At 45.5% G+C, this 17,097-nt stretch overlaps 1 protein-coding gene and 1 pseudogene across 1 annotated transcript; one reads left to right on the top strand and one right to left on the bottom strand.

The window, feature by feature from the left end:
* Positions 1-9,323: 9,323 nt before the first annotated feature.
* On the top strand, positions 9,324-13,339 carry LOC138845294 (transmembrane protein 160 pseudogene; annotated as a pseudogene).
* A 3-nt stretch (positions 13,340-13,342) lies between these two features.
* On the bottom strand, positions 13,343-16,393 carry LOC138845513 (neuronal PAS domain-containing protein 1-like). The gene is made up of 3 exons (XM_070058391.1): positions 16,123-16,393; positions 14,483-14,571; positions 13,343-14,009 (listed from the first exon to the last, which is right to left on the bottom strand). Exons 1-3 carry the CDS (start codon positions 16,173-16,175, stop codon positions 13,600-13,602), a joined length of 552 nt encoding a protein of 183 aa, XP_069914492.1. The 5' UTR covers positions 16,176-16,393; the 3' UTR covers positions 13,343-13,599.
* Between the last annotated feature and the right edge of the window lie 704 nt (positions 16,394-17,097).

The raw sequence follows: 17,097 nt of genomic DNA, 5'->3' as shown, positions 1-17,097 counted from the left end.
TGGCTGAGGTATCCCAGCTTCCAAGCAGGTCCTGGAGGCTGGGGGTGCCTCATATTGCCAGGCTCTGCCAAATTTCCCCAGGTGCCAAAGTCTGTGCTGCAGGACAGGGTGCTGATGCTTCTCTGCCCCCACTCCTGGCCTTCTCCTACCACTTGCCTCATAGCAAGCAGTGCTGGTTTCTTTAGTGGATTCACTATTGTGTACATGGCAGTTTAATTTTCTACTTTGTGTTGACTCTGAAACCAGATGCTATGGAATTATACGGATTTATTCTATTGATCCAGAGTAACTGAAATGCTGTTTGTAAATTCACCTGAGTATTTTAAATACATAATTCAAGGTTTAGATGGTTTCATTTTTAGATGCTTAATTTTGGTAGCAACCACAATATTTTGACAAAATATTTGTAGAGAGTTCTTTCAACCATGAATTCATATAATAAAAAATGTGTGTTGTGACTGATGTTATCATTTGCTGCTGACACTGTAAGTTCATGAAAACTGGGGAACTAAATAGCAAAACCTGCCCAGTTCAGTAAGAGGTGGAGCTCACTTGTGCTTTTCATTCCTTCCCAGCAGATGTCTCCCAGACTTGTTTCCATTACAGAGAAGATTCCTTTTTTGCTATATTTTATGTTTTCAGGTGGGAATTGGGAATGCTGCTTTCATTTTATAATCACAATGCTCTTCACAAGTACCAGTAATGGCAGGATTGAAGAAATGCTGAGATCCCTTTCAATGCCAGCTCAGTAAAGTAGAATAAACAGGAAATCAGATGTCATTTAAGGAATGTTTTTCCCAAATGTACAAGGTTTTATATATATAATATATTTTATTATATTTATATAATTATATATTATAGTTATTCATTATATTATTATATTATATAATATTTATTATATATATAATAAAAGAACAAGCACTTGCCAAAAACAAATACAGTGCCATCTTAAGTGATTTGGAGTGCTAGTTTATTGTGTTTTATATCTCAGCATATCAATTACATTCTTTTGCATGCATCAAATGTTACATAAGAATGTAAAATAGTCTTTACAAAAGAGAAGTAAATATAAGAAAAGTAAATAGGGGTGGAGCCAAGATGGCGGAATAGTGAGGGCGCACACCGATAGTAAGGGAAAATTTAGTTTAATAAAAGGGGAGTTACGGTAGCCTCAGAAAAAAGAACCAGGAAAATATTGCAGAGGAAACTCTTCTGGATCCAGTGGTTGTGAATCAGAGGACCTACTGGGAGAACAAGGTCACCCACCACGCGAAAGCTGAGCCACGGGACCGAGCTGCGCAAGCTGCAGGGTCTGCGCGCAAGTGCTTGAAGGGGAGTGCGTGCCACACAGACAACAGCGGGGAGACTTGGGATGTCCAGGGCTCCGAGTCCACACATCGGCGCTGGAAGGGGAGCGGACCTGCGTGGAGAGCGTGGGAGCCCACAGTTCGGGACACCAGCGGCAGACTCAACACACCAGTGCTGGAACAAAAGGTGAGCCGAACCTCAATAACCCGAGACACCAGCAGGCAAGCGGAGAGAGGAGACTAGAGCGAACGACCCCCGGGGGGGGGCTTCACCAAGCTAACTGGAAGAGAGAGAGAGGAAAAAAAGAAGGTGACTGGTATGGACACGGGTTTCTCTCTCCCCGCTCACCTCTCAAGGGCGAGCAAGACAAAGAGCAGGCGCCATCTTGGACATACGTCATAAGCAGAGCAACCTCAGGTCTGCACCAGCCCTGAGCCTAGCAGAAAAACCTGACTCTGGGTGGGGTGAATTAACAGGAGATTAGGACCTAGTAAATTTGTGGTGCTACTGAACTGAGACTGTGAAAAAAGAGACGGTGTGGGAGAGAACTCACGGAATTCATGTGAGCACTCTCCAGAGACGCTACAATTCCATAACTTTGGCAACCCAGTGGGAGACTGAAGGAGAATTTGAGCCCACTCTGAGGGCCGAACAGATTCCCTGTGTGGTCCTTGGGAAAGAGCTTCCGATCTCTGGCTCCTGCGGGTATATCATTTGCCTGCTAACTACCTCCAACTTCGTTCAGCTGTGCAGAATAACTTCCCTTTTGAATCAAAAAAGAGAGAGAGAGAGAGAGAGGTTTACCACGCCTAACCTGGAAGTGTCACCTTTGGCACACCAAACAGGGTTCTCAGGCCACACCCATCTCAAGCCCTAAGGCTCCATCAAAAACAGATAGTCCACTTAATCTAGAGTCATAGTATAACAAGAAAAAGCACCACAGTGAAGAAACCAAATATCTCCAATATGCCAAATAACAAACGCAAAAACCAAGGTAATAAAAACAAGGAAGTCACCATGAAGCCCTCAAATGAAAAAGACACCCCAATTCAAGATTATGAGGATGATGACATAGAAGAAATGCAAGAAGAAGATCTCAAAAAAATGATAAGAACATTAAGAAGTTCTCAAAAACAAATTCTTGAACTACAGAAATCCTTAATGGACAAGATAGAAAATCTCTCTCGTGAAAATGAAATATTAAGGAGGAATCAAAATGAAATGAAACAACTAGTACAACAGGAAACTGGGATAGTGACTGAAGTGAAGAATTCAATAGATCAAATGAAAAACACAATAGAGAGCCTTACAAACAGAATGGGAGAAGCAGAAGAGAGAATATCGGACTTAGAAGACAGAGAACAGGAAAGGATACAGTCAGACCAAAGAAAAGACGAGGAAATTGGAAATCTAAAACATATTGTCGGGAATCTTCAGGATATTATTAAAAAACCCAACATTCGGGTTCTAGGAGTTCCTGAAGGCATGGAGAGGGAGAAAGGATTAGAAGGCCTTTTTAGTGAGATATTAGCAGAAATTTTCCCAGGTTTGGAGAAGGACAGAGAAATCCTAGTACAGGAAGCTCACAGAACCCCTAATAAACACGACCAAAAGAGATCCTCACCACGACACGTTGTAATTAAACTCTCCACAGTGAAACATAAAGAAAAGATCCTAAAATGTACAAGAGAGAAACGTCAGATTACTCTCAGAGGATCTCCAATCAGACTCACAGCTGACTTCTCATCAGAAACTCTACAAGCTAGGAAGGAATGGCGAGATATAGCCCAGGTACTAAGAGAGAACAACTGCCAGCCCAGAATATTATATCCTGCAAAGCTATCGTTTGTGAATGAAGGTGAAATAAAGACTTTTCATAACAAACAGAAATTGAAAGAATTTGTTGCCACTCGTCCAGCCCTGGAAAAGATGCTTAAAGATGTGTTACACACAGAAACAAAGAAACATGGTCATCAGTACGAAAGAAGGTAAAGGAAGGAAACCAAGGAAGGAAAGCTCACAGCAAAAGATCACAGGGAATTCAAAGCATATATTAGAACTTATCTTTGGCAAATGGCAGGGCAAAGTTACCACTTATCATTAGTCACATTGAACGTGAATGGCCTGAACTGTCCAGTTAAAAGACACCGATTGGCTGATTGGGTTAAGGAACAAAACCCATCTATTTGCTGCTTACAAGAAACACATCTTTCCAACAAAGATGCATACAGACTGAAAGTGAAAGGCTGGAAAAAGATATACCATGCCAACAGAAATGAAAAAAGAGCGGGCGTAGCCATCTTAATATCAGACACCATAAACTTTACCACAAAAACCGTTAAGAGAGACAAAGAGGGACACTACATAATGATTAAGGGATCAATTCAACAGGAAGATATAACAATTATCAATGTATATGCACCTAACTACAGGGCACCGGTTTATCTAAAAGATTTGTTAAGGGACTTAAAGGGAGACTTACACCCCAATACAGTAGTACTGGGGGACTTCAATACTCCACTCTCAGAAATAGACAGATCAATAGGACAGAAGATCAACAAGGATACAGTAGATTTAAACGACACTATAGCCCAAATGGATCTAACAGATATATACAGAACTTTCAATCCTACAGCTAAAGATTTTACATTCTTCTCAGCAGTACATGGAACCTTCTCTAGGATTGACCACATACTAGGCCATAAAGCAAGTCTCAGCAAATTCAAAAGAATTAGAATCATACCATGCAGCTTCTCAGACCATAAAGGAATGAAGTTGGAAATTAGCAACTCAGGAATCCCTAGAGCATATGCAAACACATGGAGATTGAACAACATGCTCCTGAATGAACAATGGGTCATAGAAGAAATCAAAAGAGAAATCAAAAACTTTCTGGCAGTAAATGAGGATAACAGCACAACATACCAAAACTTATGGGATGCAGCAAAAGCAGTGTTAAGAGGGAAGTTTATATCAATAGGTGCCTACATCAAGAAATTGGAAAGGCACCAAATAGATGAGCTTTCAAATCACCTCAAGGATCTAGAAAACCTACAGCAAACCAGACCCAAATCTAGTAGGAGAAAAGAAATAATTAAAATCAGAGAAGAAATCAACAGGATTGAATCAAGAAAAACATTCCAAAAAATCAGCCAAACGAGGAGCTGGTTTTTTGAAAAAATAAACAAAATTGACACCCCATTGGCCCAACTAACTAAAAAAAGAAGAGAAAAGACCCAAATCAATAAAATCAGAGATGAAAAAGGAAACGTAACAACAGACACCACAGAAATAAAAAGAATCATCAGAAATTACTACAAGGACTTGTATGCCAGCAAACAGGGAAACCTATCAGAAATGGATAGATTCCTGGACACATGCAACCTACCTAAATTGAACCAGGAAGACATCGAAAACCTAAACAGACCCATAACTGAGACAGAAATTGAAACAGTAATAAAAGCCCTCCCAACAAAGAAAAGCCCAGGACCAGATGGATTCACTGCTGAATTCTACCAGACATTTAAAGAAGAACTGACTCCAATTCTTCTCAAACTATTCAGAACAATTGAAGAAGAGGGAATCCTCCCAAATTCTTTCTATGAAGCCAGAATCACCTTAATTCCTAAGCCGGAAAGAGATGCAGCATTGAAAGAGAATTACAGACCAATATCCCTGATGAACATAGATGCAAAAATCCTCAATAAAATTCTGGCCAATAGAATGCAACAACACATCAGAAAGATCATCCACCCAGACCAAGTGGGATTTATCCCTGGTATGCAGGGATGGTTCAACATTCGCAAATCAATCAATGTGATACACCACATTAACAGACTGCAGAAGAAAAACCATATGATTATCTCAATAGATGCCGAGAAAGCATTTGATAAAATACAACACCCGTTCATGATGAAAACTCTAAGCAAACTGGGTATGGAAGGAACATTCCTCAATACAATCAAAGCAATCTATGAAAAACCCACAGCCAACATCCTATTGAATGGGGAAAAGTTGGAAGCATTTCCACTGAGATCTGGTCCCAGACAGGGATGCCCACTCTCACCACTGCTATTCAATATAGTTCTGGAGGTCCTAGCCAGAGCTATTAGGCAAGAAAAAGAAATTAAAGGGATACAAATTGGGAAGGAAGAACTCAAACTATCCCTCTTTGCAGATGACATGATTCTTTATTTAGGGGACCCAAAGAACTCTACTAAGAGACTATTGGAACTCATAGAAGATTTTGGCAAAGTAGCAGGGTATAAAATCAATGCACAAAAATCAACAGCCTTTGTATACACAGACAATGCCATGGCTGAGGAAGAACTGCTAAGATCAATCCCATTCACAATAGCTACAAAAACAATCAAATACCTTGGAATAAACTTAACCAAGGACGTTAAAGATCTCTACGATGAAAATTACAAAACCTTAAAGAAAGAAATAGAAGAGGATACCAAGAAATGGAAAAATCTTCCATGCTCATGGATTGGAAGAATCAATAGCATCAAAATGTCCATTCTCCCAAAAGCAATTTATAAATTCAATGCAATACCAATCAAGATACCGAAGACCTTCTTCTCAGATCTGGAAAAATTGGTGCTGAAATTTATATGGAGGCACAAGAGGCCTCGAATAGCTAAAGCAATCTTGTACAACAAAAACAAAGCTGGAGGCATCACAATACCAGATTTCAGGACATACTACAGGGCAGTTGTAATCAAAACAGCATGGTACTGGTACAGAAACAGATGGATAGACCAATGGAACAGAATTGAAACACCAGAAATCAACCCAAACATCTACAGCCAACTTATATTTGATCAAGGATCTAAAACTAATTCCTGGAGCAAGGACAGTCTATTCAATAAATGGTGCTGGGAAAATTGGATTTCCACGTGCAGAAGCATGAAGCAAGACCCCTACCTTACACCTTACACAAAAATCCACTCAACATGGATTAAAGACCTAAATCTACGACCTGACACCATCAAGTTACTAGAGAACATTGGAGAAACCCTTCAAGATATTGGCACAGGCAAAGAGTTTCTGGAAAAGACCCGGGAGGCACAGGCAGTCAAAGCCAAAATTAACATTTGGGATTGCATCAAATTGAGAAGTTTCTGTACTGCAAAAGAAACAGTCAGGAGAGTGAAGAGACAACCGACAGAATGGGAAAAAATATTTGCAAACTATGCAACAGATAAAGGGTTAATAACCAGAATCTACAAAGAGATCAAGAAACTCCACAAAAACAAAACCAACAACCCACTTAAGAGATGGGCCAAGGACCTCAATAGACATTTTTCAAAAGAGGAAATCCAAATGGCCAACAGGCACATGAAAAAATGTTCAAGGTCATTAGCAATCAGGGAAATGCAAATCAAAACCACAATGAGGTTCCACCTCACCCCGGTTAGAATGGCTCACATACAGAAATCTACCAACAATAGATGCTGGCGAGGATGTGGGGAAAAAGGGACACTAACCCACTGTTGGTGGGAATGGAAACTGGTCAAGCCACTATGGAAGTCAGTCTGGAGATCCCTAAGAAACCTGAAGATAACCCTACCGTTCGACCCAGCCATCCCACTCCTTGGAATTTACCCAAAGGAATTTAAATTGGCAAACAAAAAAGCGGTCTGCACCCTAATGTTTATTGCAGCTCAATTCACAATAGCTAAGACATGGAACCAACCTAAATGCCCATCAACGGTAGACTGGATAAAGAAATTATGGGATATGTACTCTTTAGAATACTATACCGCAGTAAGAAAAAATGAAACCCAGTCATTTGCAACAAAATGGAGGAATCTGGAACACATCATGCTGAGTGAAATAAGCCAGTCCCAAAGGGACAAATACCATATGTTCTCCCTGATCGGTGACAACTGACTGAACACCAAAAAGGAAACCTGTTGAAGGGGAATGGACACTATGGGAAATGGTGACTTGATCAGCATAGCCCTGACTGTTAATGAACAACTTAATACATTATCCCTCTTAGTAGTTTTTTTGTATGTTCTACTTAATATGACTGGTCTAATTCTGTAATTAATACACAGTTATTCTTAAGTGTTGAAATTTAACTGAAATGTGATCCCTGTTAAACATAAGAGTAGGAATAAGAGAGGGAAGAGATATATAACTTGGGACATGCTCAAGCTGACTTGCCCCAAATGGTAGAGTTAGAAACATACCAGGGGACTCCAATTTAATCCCATCAAGGTGGCATGTACCAATGCCATCTCACTATTCCAAGTGATCAATTTCAGTTCACAATTGATCATAATGAAAGGACTAAGAGTCAAAGGGAGCACATAAACAAGTCTAGTACCTGCTAACACTAACCGATAGAATAAATAAAGGGGAGAGTGATCCAACATGGGAAGTGAGTTACTCAGCAGACTCATAGAATGGCAGATGTCCTAAATAGCACTCTGGCCTCAGAATCAGCCCTAAAGGCATTCGGATCTGGCTGAAAAGCCCATGAGAGTATTTTAGGCATGGAAAGCCAAGACACTCTGGCAAAAGATCTCTGTGAGTGAGATCTCAGTGGAAAGAACAGGTCTTCAAAGGAGGAGGTACCTTTCTCTGAAGGGAGGAGAGAACCTCCACTTTGACTATGAGCTTGTCTAAACAAGATAAGAATCGGAGAACTCAGAGGGCTTCCATAGCCTTGGGAACTCATGACTGGTGCATAGGGAGATTACTGATGCCATAGACAGGAGTGTCAATTGGTAAAGTCAACAGCAAGAGTCACTGTGCACTTACTCCTCATGTAGGATCTCTGTCCTTAATGTGCTGTGCATTGAGATTTAATGCTATAACGAGTACTCAAACAATATATTTCACTTTGTGTTTCTATGGGTGTGCAAACTGTTGAAATCTTTACTTAATGCATACTAAACTGATCCTCTGTAAAAAAAAAAAAATTATCAACTCCCAACTTGACTCTCACTGGGATTAAACATGACAATAGGTCTGATCTGATTTCATCATCATTTAAAAAAAATCATCTATTATTCCTCACTTTATGTTTCTGTATGGGAGCAAACTGTTGAAATCCTTACTTAATGTATAGTAAGCTGATCTTCTGTATATTAAGATAATCGAAAATGAATCTTGATGTGAATGGAAGGGGAGAGGGAGTGGGAAAGGGGAGGGCTGTGGGTGGGAGGGACGGTATGGGGGGGAAGCCATTGTAATCCATAAATCGTACTTTGGAAATTTATATTCATTAAATAAAAGTTAAAAAAATAAAAAAAAATTATATTAAATGTTTTAGTTTGAATATCTAAAGCTGAAATATATAGACAATAAGTCAAAAGAATGCTTATGTCCAGTAAAGTGCCTTTGTTGATGACTGTTAAAAAAAAAAAAGAAAAGTAAATATTACTAATATGCAGCAGTACATATTTATTATTTGCAAATGATTCAAAGATTACAAGGCCCATTATTAAGATAACAACACATGTGAATTATGATTTAGCAACATAGAGTGTAAAGGAAGTTACATATTTATATTAAAAATACACATGCAAATGCATAACAGTCTCTCTCAAGCGCTCACCATACACTGATTCAGAAGCAGGAGGCATGAAGCTGTAGCAGTTTGAATATACACAATATACTGAAATCTCTCAAGCATAAAAACTGTACCTAATTTGCCATAATAGTTTCTTTCTTCAAGTATTTGGATCTGAACTCAAGCAAAGAAAATAATGAACACCAATGATTTTCATACTATGAAAATATAAACAGGTTAACAGTTGTAAAAATCTTGAAAAATATGGAGTTTATGAGAATGAGAAAGGCATTTCATAAAAAAGGGCATAGTGGATCTATTTCATTGGGGCTGTATTTGTTTTTTTAATTTAAGATCTCTGTCTCTTTTTCTTTCCCCTCCCTCTTTGTAACTCTGCCTTTCAATTAAGTAAGTAAACCAGTCTTTAAAAAAGATGGACAGATATGGCTGCACATACCCAAAGGAATAGATACACAAAGGGAAAATGTCGGATACATGCACTCTCCAAGTGCAGGATTTGACTGATACAGAACAATCCGTGGTAGGATGACAGCTGCACTGCAGTTATTTTCAGATCAGTGGCAACCCTCATTTCCACAATCCAACTTGTGAAAGTTAGAATTTAGAATTCTTTTTTCCCATTCAAGGATTACCTGAGCCACATGTACTGAAAAGGAACTAAGAGGGAGGGACTTCAAGCACATGTAGTCATCATTCAATTTCAAACAAAGTCAGAGCTTTAAATGCTAAGGTTAGTCTGAATGATATCAGGCCCTTTTAGCTTCTTAGGGAATATCTTTATTTTTTAAGAAAGCTTTTATTTAATAAATATAAATTTCATAGGTACAACTTTTGGAATATAGCAATTCTTCCCCCCATACCCACCCTCCCAACCCCAGGTCATCCCACCTCCTACTGCCTCTCCCATTCCATTCATCATTAAGATTAATTTTTAATTATCTTTATATACAGAAGATCAACTCCATACTAAGTAAAGATTTTAACAGTTTGCACCCACATAGACACACGAAGTACAAAGTAATGTTTGAAGACGAGTTTTACTATTAATTCTCATAGTACAATTCATTAAGGACAGAGGTTCTACATGTGGAGCAAATGCACAGTGACTCCTGTTGTTGATTGAACAATTGACACTCTTATTTATGATGTCAGTGATCACCTGAGGCTCTTGTCATGAGCTGCCAAGGCTATGGAAGCATTTTGAGTCCACAAACTCCGTCAGTATTTAGACAAGGTCATAAGCAAAGTGGAAGTTCTCTCCTCCCTTAAGAGAAAAGTACATCCTTCTTTGATGGCCCCTTCTTTCTACTGGGATCTCACTCACAGAGATTCTTCATGTAGATCATTTTTTTGCCACAGTGTCTTTGCTTTCCATGCCTGAAATGCTCTCATTGGGTTTTCAGCAGCTCTATGTTTTTTAAGAGTTATAATTCTTGGGGCCAGTGCTGTGGCGCAGTGGGTTAATGCCCTGGCCTGAAGCGCCAGCATCCCATATGGGTGCCGATTCAGGTCTCGGCTGCTCCATTTCTAATCCAGCTCTCTGCTGTGGCCTGGGAAAGCAGTAGACGATGGCCCCTGCACCCATTGGCAGACCAGAGGAAGCTCCTGGCTCCTGGCTTCAGATCGGCACAGCTCCAGCTGCAGTGGCCATCTAGGGAGTGAACCAATGGATGGAAGACCTTTCTCTCTGTTTCTCCTTCTCACTGTCTGTAACTCTAACTCTCAAATAAATAAAATCTTTAAAAAAGAAAGAATTATAATTCTCTATACACAGCTGCAAGTAAAGCCAGAACAAGCCTGTGACAACATCTGAGAAAATTTGTACTATGAGGTTCCTGAGTTAAAGGGATTTAAGTAAATAGATGTGGTTGATTTCCAATGAATCTTTATTTACAAAAAGAGGTGAATCTTTTTTATCAGAATATCTTGCATGCATGTTATTACCCATTTTACGGATACCAATGTGTGCCACACCACATTTTTCAAGTGGAACTTCAAATAAAACTTTCAAATGTTTAATTACAAAATAAGGTTTCTTTCTGCTTTTTTTCTTTTATTTTTTAAGTAATTCAAAATTTAAATATGATTAAGAAATTTTATTCTTGACTAGGGTAGAATTACCAAGTCTTTAAGATTTTCAAACATTTTATGGTATCTACAAATCTAAGCAAGATGATAAATAGTATACCTAATTCATATTTGGGAATTTTGAAGAAGTCATTTTATTCTTTAGCTTTAGATGTGTATCATTTAGTACCTTGATCTGCCTGTTACTGCTATATATTCATTTCATAGTTTAAAAGCTTTGAAGTATTGCCAATATAATTTGTAACCATTATTGAAGGATTAGAAAACACAGATATAGTAAAATTAGATTGCGTATGATTATGTCACTCAGCAATGATGACTGTGAAAGGACTGTCTTTACGCATTGTCTCAAATATCCTTTTCCTTTACTCCTTAACTCATTCCAGTAATTTCCACTCCCCTGACCATTCAAAATTTGTTCTCTCCAGGTTGACAGTTATTTTTATAAAATTGGAAGTCATTTCTTCAATGTCATTTAATATAACCTGTCAGTAGTATTGTTCTCAACAGAAAACTCTTCTCCAAAATAGCTTCCTCATTTGTCTTCCAAAATATTTGTATCTAGGGAGTTATTTTAGCTCATTTGTCAAATGTTAGTTGGTTGTCAATGTGTGTGTTCATTTCTGGGGTTTCTATTCTGTCCCATTTGTTTACATGTATATTTTTGTTCCAGTACTAGGCTGTTTTGATTACAGCAGACCTCGATTATGTCTTGGAATCTGGTATTCTGATGCCTCCAGCTTCGTTTCCGCTTAAAATTGAGTAATTGGGGTCTTCTTTTTTTCCATATGAACTTTAAAATCAGTTTTTTCTATAATTGTGAAGAATGTCCTTGGTATTTTGATTAGGATTGCTTTGACTCTATCAATTACTTGGGGTAGTATGGACATTTTAATGATATTCATTTTTCCGTTCTATGAACATGAGAGATTTTCCCCATTTTTATGTCTTTTGTTTCTTTAACTAAGGTTTTTGCAATTTTCATTGTAGAGATCTTTCACATTCTTGATTAAATTTATCCCAAGGGCTTTTTTTTTTTTTTTTTTTTTTGCTACTGTCAATGGGCCTAATCTTACAGTTCTTTCTCAGGCACAGAATAGTTCATGTATAAGAATGACACTGTTTTTTTGTGTGTTGATCTTACATCCTGAAAATTTTCTTAATTCTATTATGAGTTCTAATAGTCTCTTAGTGGAGTCTTTTGGTTCCTGTATATAAAGGATTATATTATCTGCAAACAGGGATAATTGGAATTCCTCCTTTCCAATTTGTATCACTTTGATTTTTTTTTTTTTTTTTTTTTGCCTAATGCCTGACTAAAACTTTCAGAAGTCTACTGAAAAAATAATAATGAAAATGATCATCTTTGGTTCCAGACTTAGTGAAATTCCTTACAGCTTTTCCTCATCCAATATGATGCTGCCTGTGGTTTAGTCATATATTGCTTTGATTGTGTCAAGGTATGCTTCTTCTATCCCGAATTTTAAGGGTTTTTATCATGAAAGGATGTCATTTTATAAACGGTTCTCTGCATCTATCGAGAAAATCAAATGACTTTATCTTTCATTTTATTGATTTTAAATTACATATTTATTTATTTGCATATGTTGAACTACCCCTGAATCCCTTGAATAAATTCTACTTGGGGTCTTATTGATGTATTATTGATGGATTTATTGATGTATTTCATACCATTTTGTTGAGGATTTTGAATCTATGTCTATTATGGATATTGGTATGTAGTTCTTATTTATTGCATCTCTGTGCTTTTGCAATTGAGCTAATTCTTGTCTCAAAGAATAGATTTGGATTGATTTTATCCCTTTCAATTGTTTTGAATAATTTAAGGATGGGGATCAGTTCTTCCTTCAAAGTTTGATTAAATTTAGGTTGCTGCCTCAGCGGCCCTGGAGCGGGGTTGCCCGGGGGTCCTTCGCCCCTGGCCACGGCCCCCGCGCCGGGGCTTCGCCGCCTCCAGTGTCTGAGCTGGACCGCGCGGACGCCTGGCTCCTCCGAAAGGCGCGTGAGACAGCCTTCCTTTCCTGGTTCCTCAATGGCCTCCTGGCATCGGGCTTCGGGGTCATCTCCTTCGTGCAGAACTACATGGGCCGGGAAGCCGCCTATGGCTTCTTCCTGCTGGGCGGCCTGTGCGTGGTGTGGGGCGGCGCCTCCTACGCCGTGGGCCTGGCCTTGCTGCGAGGCCCCATGCAGCTGTCGCTAGGCGGCGCGGCTGCGGGCATGGGCGCCGTGCTGGCCGCCAGCCTGCTGTGGGCCTGCGCTGTCGGCCTCTACATGGGTCAGCTGGAGCTGGACGTGGAGCTGGTGCCGGAGAACGACGGGACGGCCGCCGCAGAGGGCCCGGACGAGGCAGGACGGCCGCCGCCAGAGTAGCTCCCAGGCCGCGGGCTCCGAGGACTGGGACATTAAAACCTGACCCTTCCTGCGCGCCAGGCTCCTGGTGGTGGTTCGTGTTACCCGGGGAAGGCCGGGTCCGCGGGGCTGCAGCGGCGGAGACACCGGGGCGAGCGCCGTGCAGAGAGAGAGGAGGCCGCCGTGGAGACGGAGCCGCGCGCTGGCGGCCTTTAATTCCCAAGGAGGCCCCGCCCGTGCCAGGGGCCCAGGGCCGGCTCTACGCGTGGCTCTCCCAGTCTTCAGTCCCCCTTCCGCTGTGCCCTGGTGCCGGCGGGCCCGGGGTAGGGCAGGCCCAGGGTTGGGTAGATGGCCTCGGGGAGGGGGGCGCCCGGGCCCAGCCTCTGCAGGTGCGGGTACACCAGGCCCAGCTCCGCGGGGCTGTAACGGATGGTGCCAGGCGCGCACAGGCCCCGCATCACGGGCGGGGGCAGGAAGCCGGCGTGCAGGAGCGAAGGTGGGGGGTCCTCGGGGGACGCCAGGCCCCAGGGCCCCGCGCGGATGACTGAGGTGAACTCAGTCGCAGCGGGGCGGGGCTGCCCCACGGCTCCTCCTCCCCACTGTCCTCCTAGCTGGCCGTCTTCCTGGGGCTGGGGGTCCTCGTTCTTGGCTTGGGGCGCAGGCTGCTTCTCTTCCCCTGGCGGCTCCGGCCCTGGAAGAGAAGGGTTTGGAAGAGCATTGCACGGACACCGCCAGTCTTCCCGGCTGTGGAACGCGCCGCGCGCAGCCGACGGGACCCGGGGTTCTCGGCTAGGAGCAGGCCTGTGCCTCAGCTGGCGCTGGCCACAGTCTGGAGACGCCTTCTTGGTCACGACGAAGGGCAGGGGTTCTACAGGCGTGGAACAGGCAGAGGCCCTGGGCAGCCCTTAGATACTACAGCAGGGGCTGAGAAGCCTCTGCCCAGAACGGTGTTGTCCCATAGAACTTTCCAGAACAGAGCATTCCATGCTAACGGGAATGTTCTAGATCAGCATGCATCCCACAAGGCAGCCACTGGCCACGTGGCTACCGAGCCAGTAGGACTGAGGGCGTAGCTTGCTAAGGGAATGCGCCCTCCCACGCCAGGGGCTTCTGTCGCTGACAGTACGGCTCCCCCAGACCCCTCCGCACGCCCCTGGGGCTCACCTGTGGGCTCTGGCTCCGGGCTGGGCGCGCCCTTGTGGGTGGCCGGAAGCTGGAAGGCGTCCAGAGGTGTTTGGTCATCCTCGGCTAGGCTGTGGACAAGATCAGGGTTGGGAGCCAGGGGTCCCGGTCCCCCCAGCCTCTGCTCTGTGCGGGTGCTCCTGCCACCACCTCCAGCAGGGAAGGCGGCCCCCGCCCTCGGGGACATACAGGGCTCATGTCCACACCCCACGCCCGCCCCCTCTCTCGAGGCCAGCTGGGTGTCCCCAAGAGACCTCATGCTCATCCGACCTTAGCACCTTCCCCCCAGGAGCCCAGGGCCAGGGGCAGCAGATGTCCCTCCCTCCCTCTCCACGCTGGGGGTCTGTCTGCCAAGATTTGACTGTGGCCGCCGGCTCTCAAGCCTGCTCTGGCTCCCCAGTGGTGGTGAGCCAACCCCCGCCTCCCTGCCTGTGGGACCGTCGCCCCCTCTCCCCTTCCCTCACACCTTACAGAGCCCCCTTGGCTTGGCCCATTCTACAAGCCCCCTAGGGTCTGCCATCTCTTCCTTGGGGTGGGGGCGGGCTCTGCAGGGGGGGGGCTCCCAAGTGGCTGTGCTGAGCCCCTGCGGGAGGCGGCGCTCAGCCCCCACCTGAGCACGTGGCTGACCCACAGCACGTGGTGCTCCCCGGGGCTCTTCCCGCTCCCGGCCACCGTGGCCACCAACTGCAGCTACACGAAGCCCCCAGCGCACTGCAGCCAACAGTAGTAACCGGTCACCACCTGGCCCTTGTGCAGCACTGGGCCCGGCCCGGGGCAGGGAGAGATGGGGAGGGACAGAGAGAGAGAGAGAGAAGGCGGTGGGGGAGGAGAGAAGAAGGCAGAGGCGGGGGTGAGGGACACAGAGAGAGCTAGCGGCCGAGACCCTGAGGCAACCGGGCACAAGGCTGCCTGGACTTCTAGGGGTGGTCGGAGGCCCCACAGTACCCCACGCTCCCAACCACACCCTGAGCTGTGGCTCAGTCTCCTGGCTCCCTGTCCCGTGCTGAGCTGAACGCCCAGAGCCGCAGGTGCAGCAGGAGGGACCCTGGTCAGCCCTGAAGGAGGACTTCCCGGCTAGGGGGCAGGGGCAGGGGCGGGCGGTGGAGGACTCTCACGGTCCAGGTGGCTCTGATGGATCCTGGTCACGTCCTGGCCGTGGACGAACTGATAGCAGCTGCGGCCCACCAGCTCTGCGGGCCCGAGGTCCATGTGGTCACTGACTCTGGGGGTGACAGAGAGGGGAGGAGTCCGAGACCCCTCCCCCTCTGGGAGTGGACAACAGGGCAGAGCACCTGGGGTTTAAGGCCTTGCTCTGCAGTGCTCCGGGCCTGTTTTTCTCCCACAAAAATGGACATAACCATAGCGTCCCCACAAGGTGGTGCTCCCTGGAGGGTGGCAGGGCCCAGGCCCTGGGCAGCAAGGGGAGGAATCCAGTATTTAACCCCGCCCCGCGGTGCTGCCCAAGAAATGGATGAGAGGCCCGAGAGAGAGGGGCTGGGGAGGGGGCGCCCTGCAGGACCAGTGCCGCCTCCCCCGGTCCCGACACCCCGGCCAGCACCCTCGCTGCTCTCCCGCCCTCCCGTGGGGCCCCGTCCGCCCGCCTCAGCCCCCGGCCCCGGTACCTGCTCTCACAAGCAAGGATGGTGAGGCCCAGGCTGAGGCGGAAGATGATCATGTGTCCGTGCAGGGGGAGCTCGGGCAGCAGCGCCGGGGGGCAACGTGTGGCTGAGGGCCACGAGGCCCAGGGCGCGGGCCCGCAGGCGCCCAATGGATGACCTGCTGGCGGTGGGCGTGGTTGGAAAGGCTGGGCCAGTGGGTGGCGGGCGTGGCCAGAGGCGGGGCTGGTGGAGGTGGGATCCACCTGCAGCCCACAGGAGCCCGCCCATGGGCTGGGCGCTCACACCCACCTTATACCCGGAGGCCTTGACGTGCAGTCCTCTCTTGGTGAGAGTGGACTTCATGCGGACGAAGAAGGAACGCTCCAGCGCCCGGAAGGAGTGGGGCGCCTCCGTGGGGCTGGCCTCTGGGCGGACAGGGAAGGGACGGGTCAGGGGTTCCCCCAGCCCTGCAGAGCCAGCGGCACCGGCTCACAGGATACCCACAGGGGCTCAGACACACTGAATAGTCCCCTGGCTTGAACGAAAGCGACCCCTCTAGCTACAGCCTCCAGCTCTCTGCCAAACACCCCCTCCTCCAAGAAGGCCGCCCTGATCCTGCAGCTGGGTCAGCCACCCAGTCTCCCCCACTGGGCTGTGAGCCCAGGACGACAGGGCTGGAGCCCCCAGGACAAGGCCTCATGCTGAGTAAGGGCTGGGGGAAGAGCAACAACTGAGACTCACAAGTCCAGGTTCCCCTAATCACCCAGGCTGCAGCCTTAGCAGCATGCTCACCCCCCGAGGACCACCCCCAGCGACAGGTGCTGCGGCATCTCCCCCTGTTTTGCCAGCACGCTGGGGGGAGGGTGTCTTGGATCAGGTTTTGCTGTTAAGCAAACCCAATACAGGGAAACCCCGTTTACTGGGGAGGTGGCCTCCCAGGGCCCCCCAGCATCTCAGAGCTCATCTCCACACCCTCCCGCCCCGACACTGGCGTGGAAA

This window comes from Oryctolagus cuniculus, chromosome 15, assembly GCF_964237555.1.
Source record: "Oryctolagus cuniculus chromosome 15, mOryCun1.1, whole genome shotgun sequence".
In the NCBI taxonomy this organism is placed as follows: domain Eukaryota; kingdom Metazoa; phylum Chordata; class Mammalia; order Lagomorpha; family Leporidae; genus Oryctolagus; species Oryctolagus cuniculus.
The sequence above is the reverse complement of the archived record's forward strand: the minus strand, read 5'-3'. Positions and strand labels throughout refer to the sequence as shown.

Bases quoted from the DNA above. Each gene is read 5' to 3' on its own strand.
- LOC138845513 (XM_070058391.1), bottom strand. From the start codon at position 16,175: ATGATCATCTTCCGCCTCAGCCTGGGCCTCACCATCCTTGCTTGTGAG. The intron at 14,572-16,122 runs GTACCGGGGCCG...TCTTGTCCACAG, and splicing joins ATCCTTGCTTGTGAGAGCAG to CCTAGCCGAGGATGACCAAA. The intron at 14,010-14,482 runs GTGAGCCCCAGG...CTTCTCTTCCAG, and splicing joins CCCGGAGCCAGAGCCCACAG to GGCCGGAGCCGCCAGGGGAA.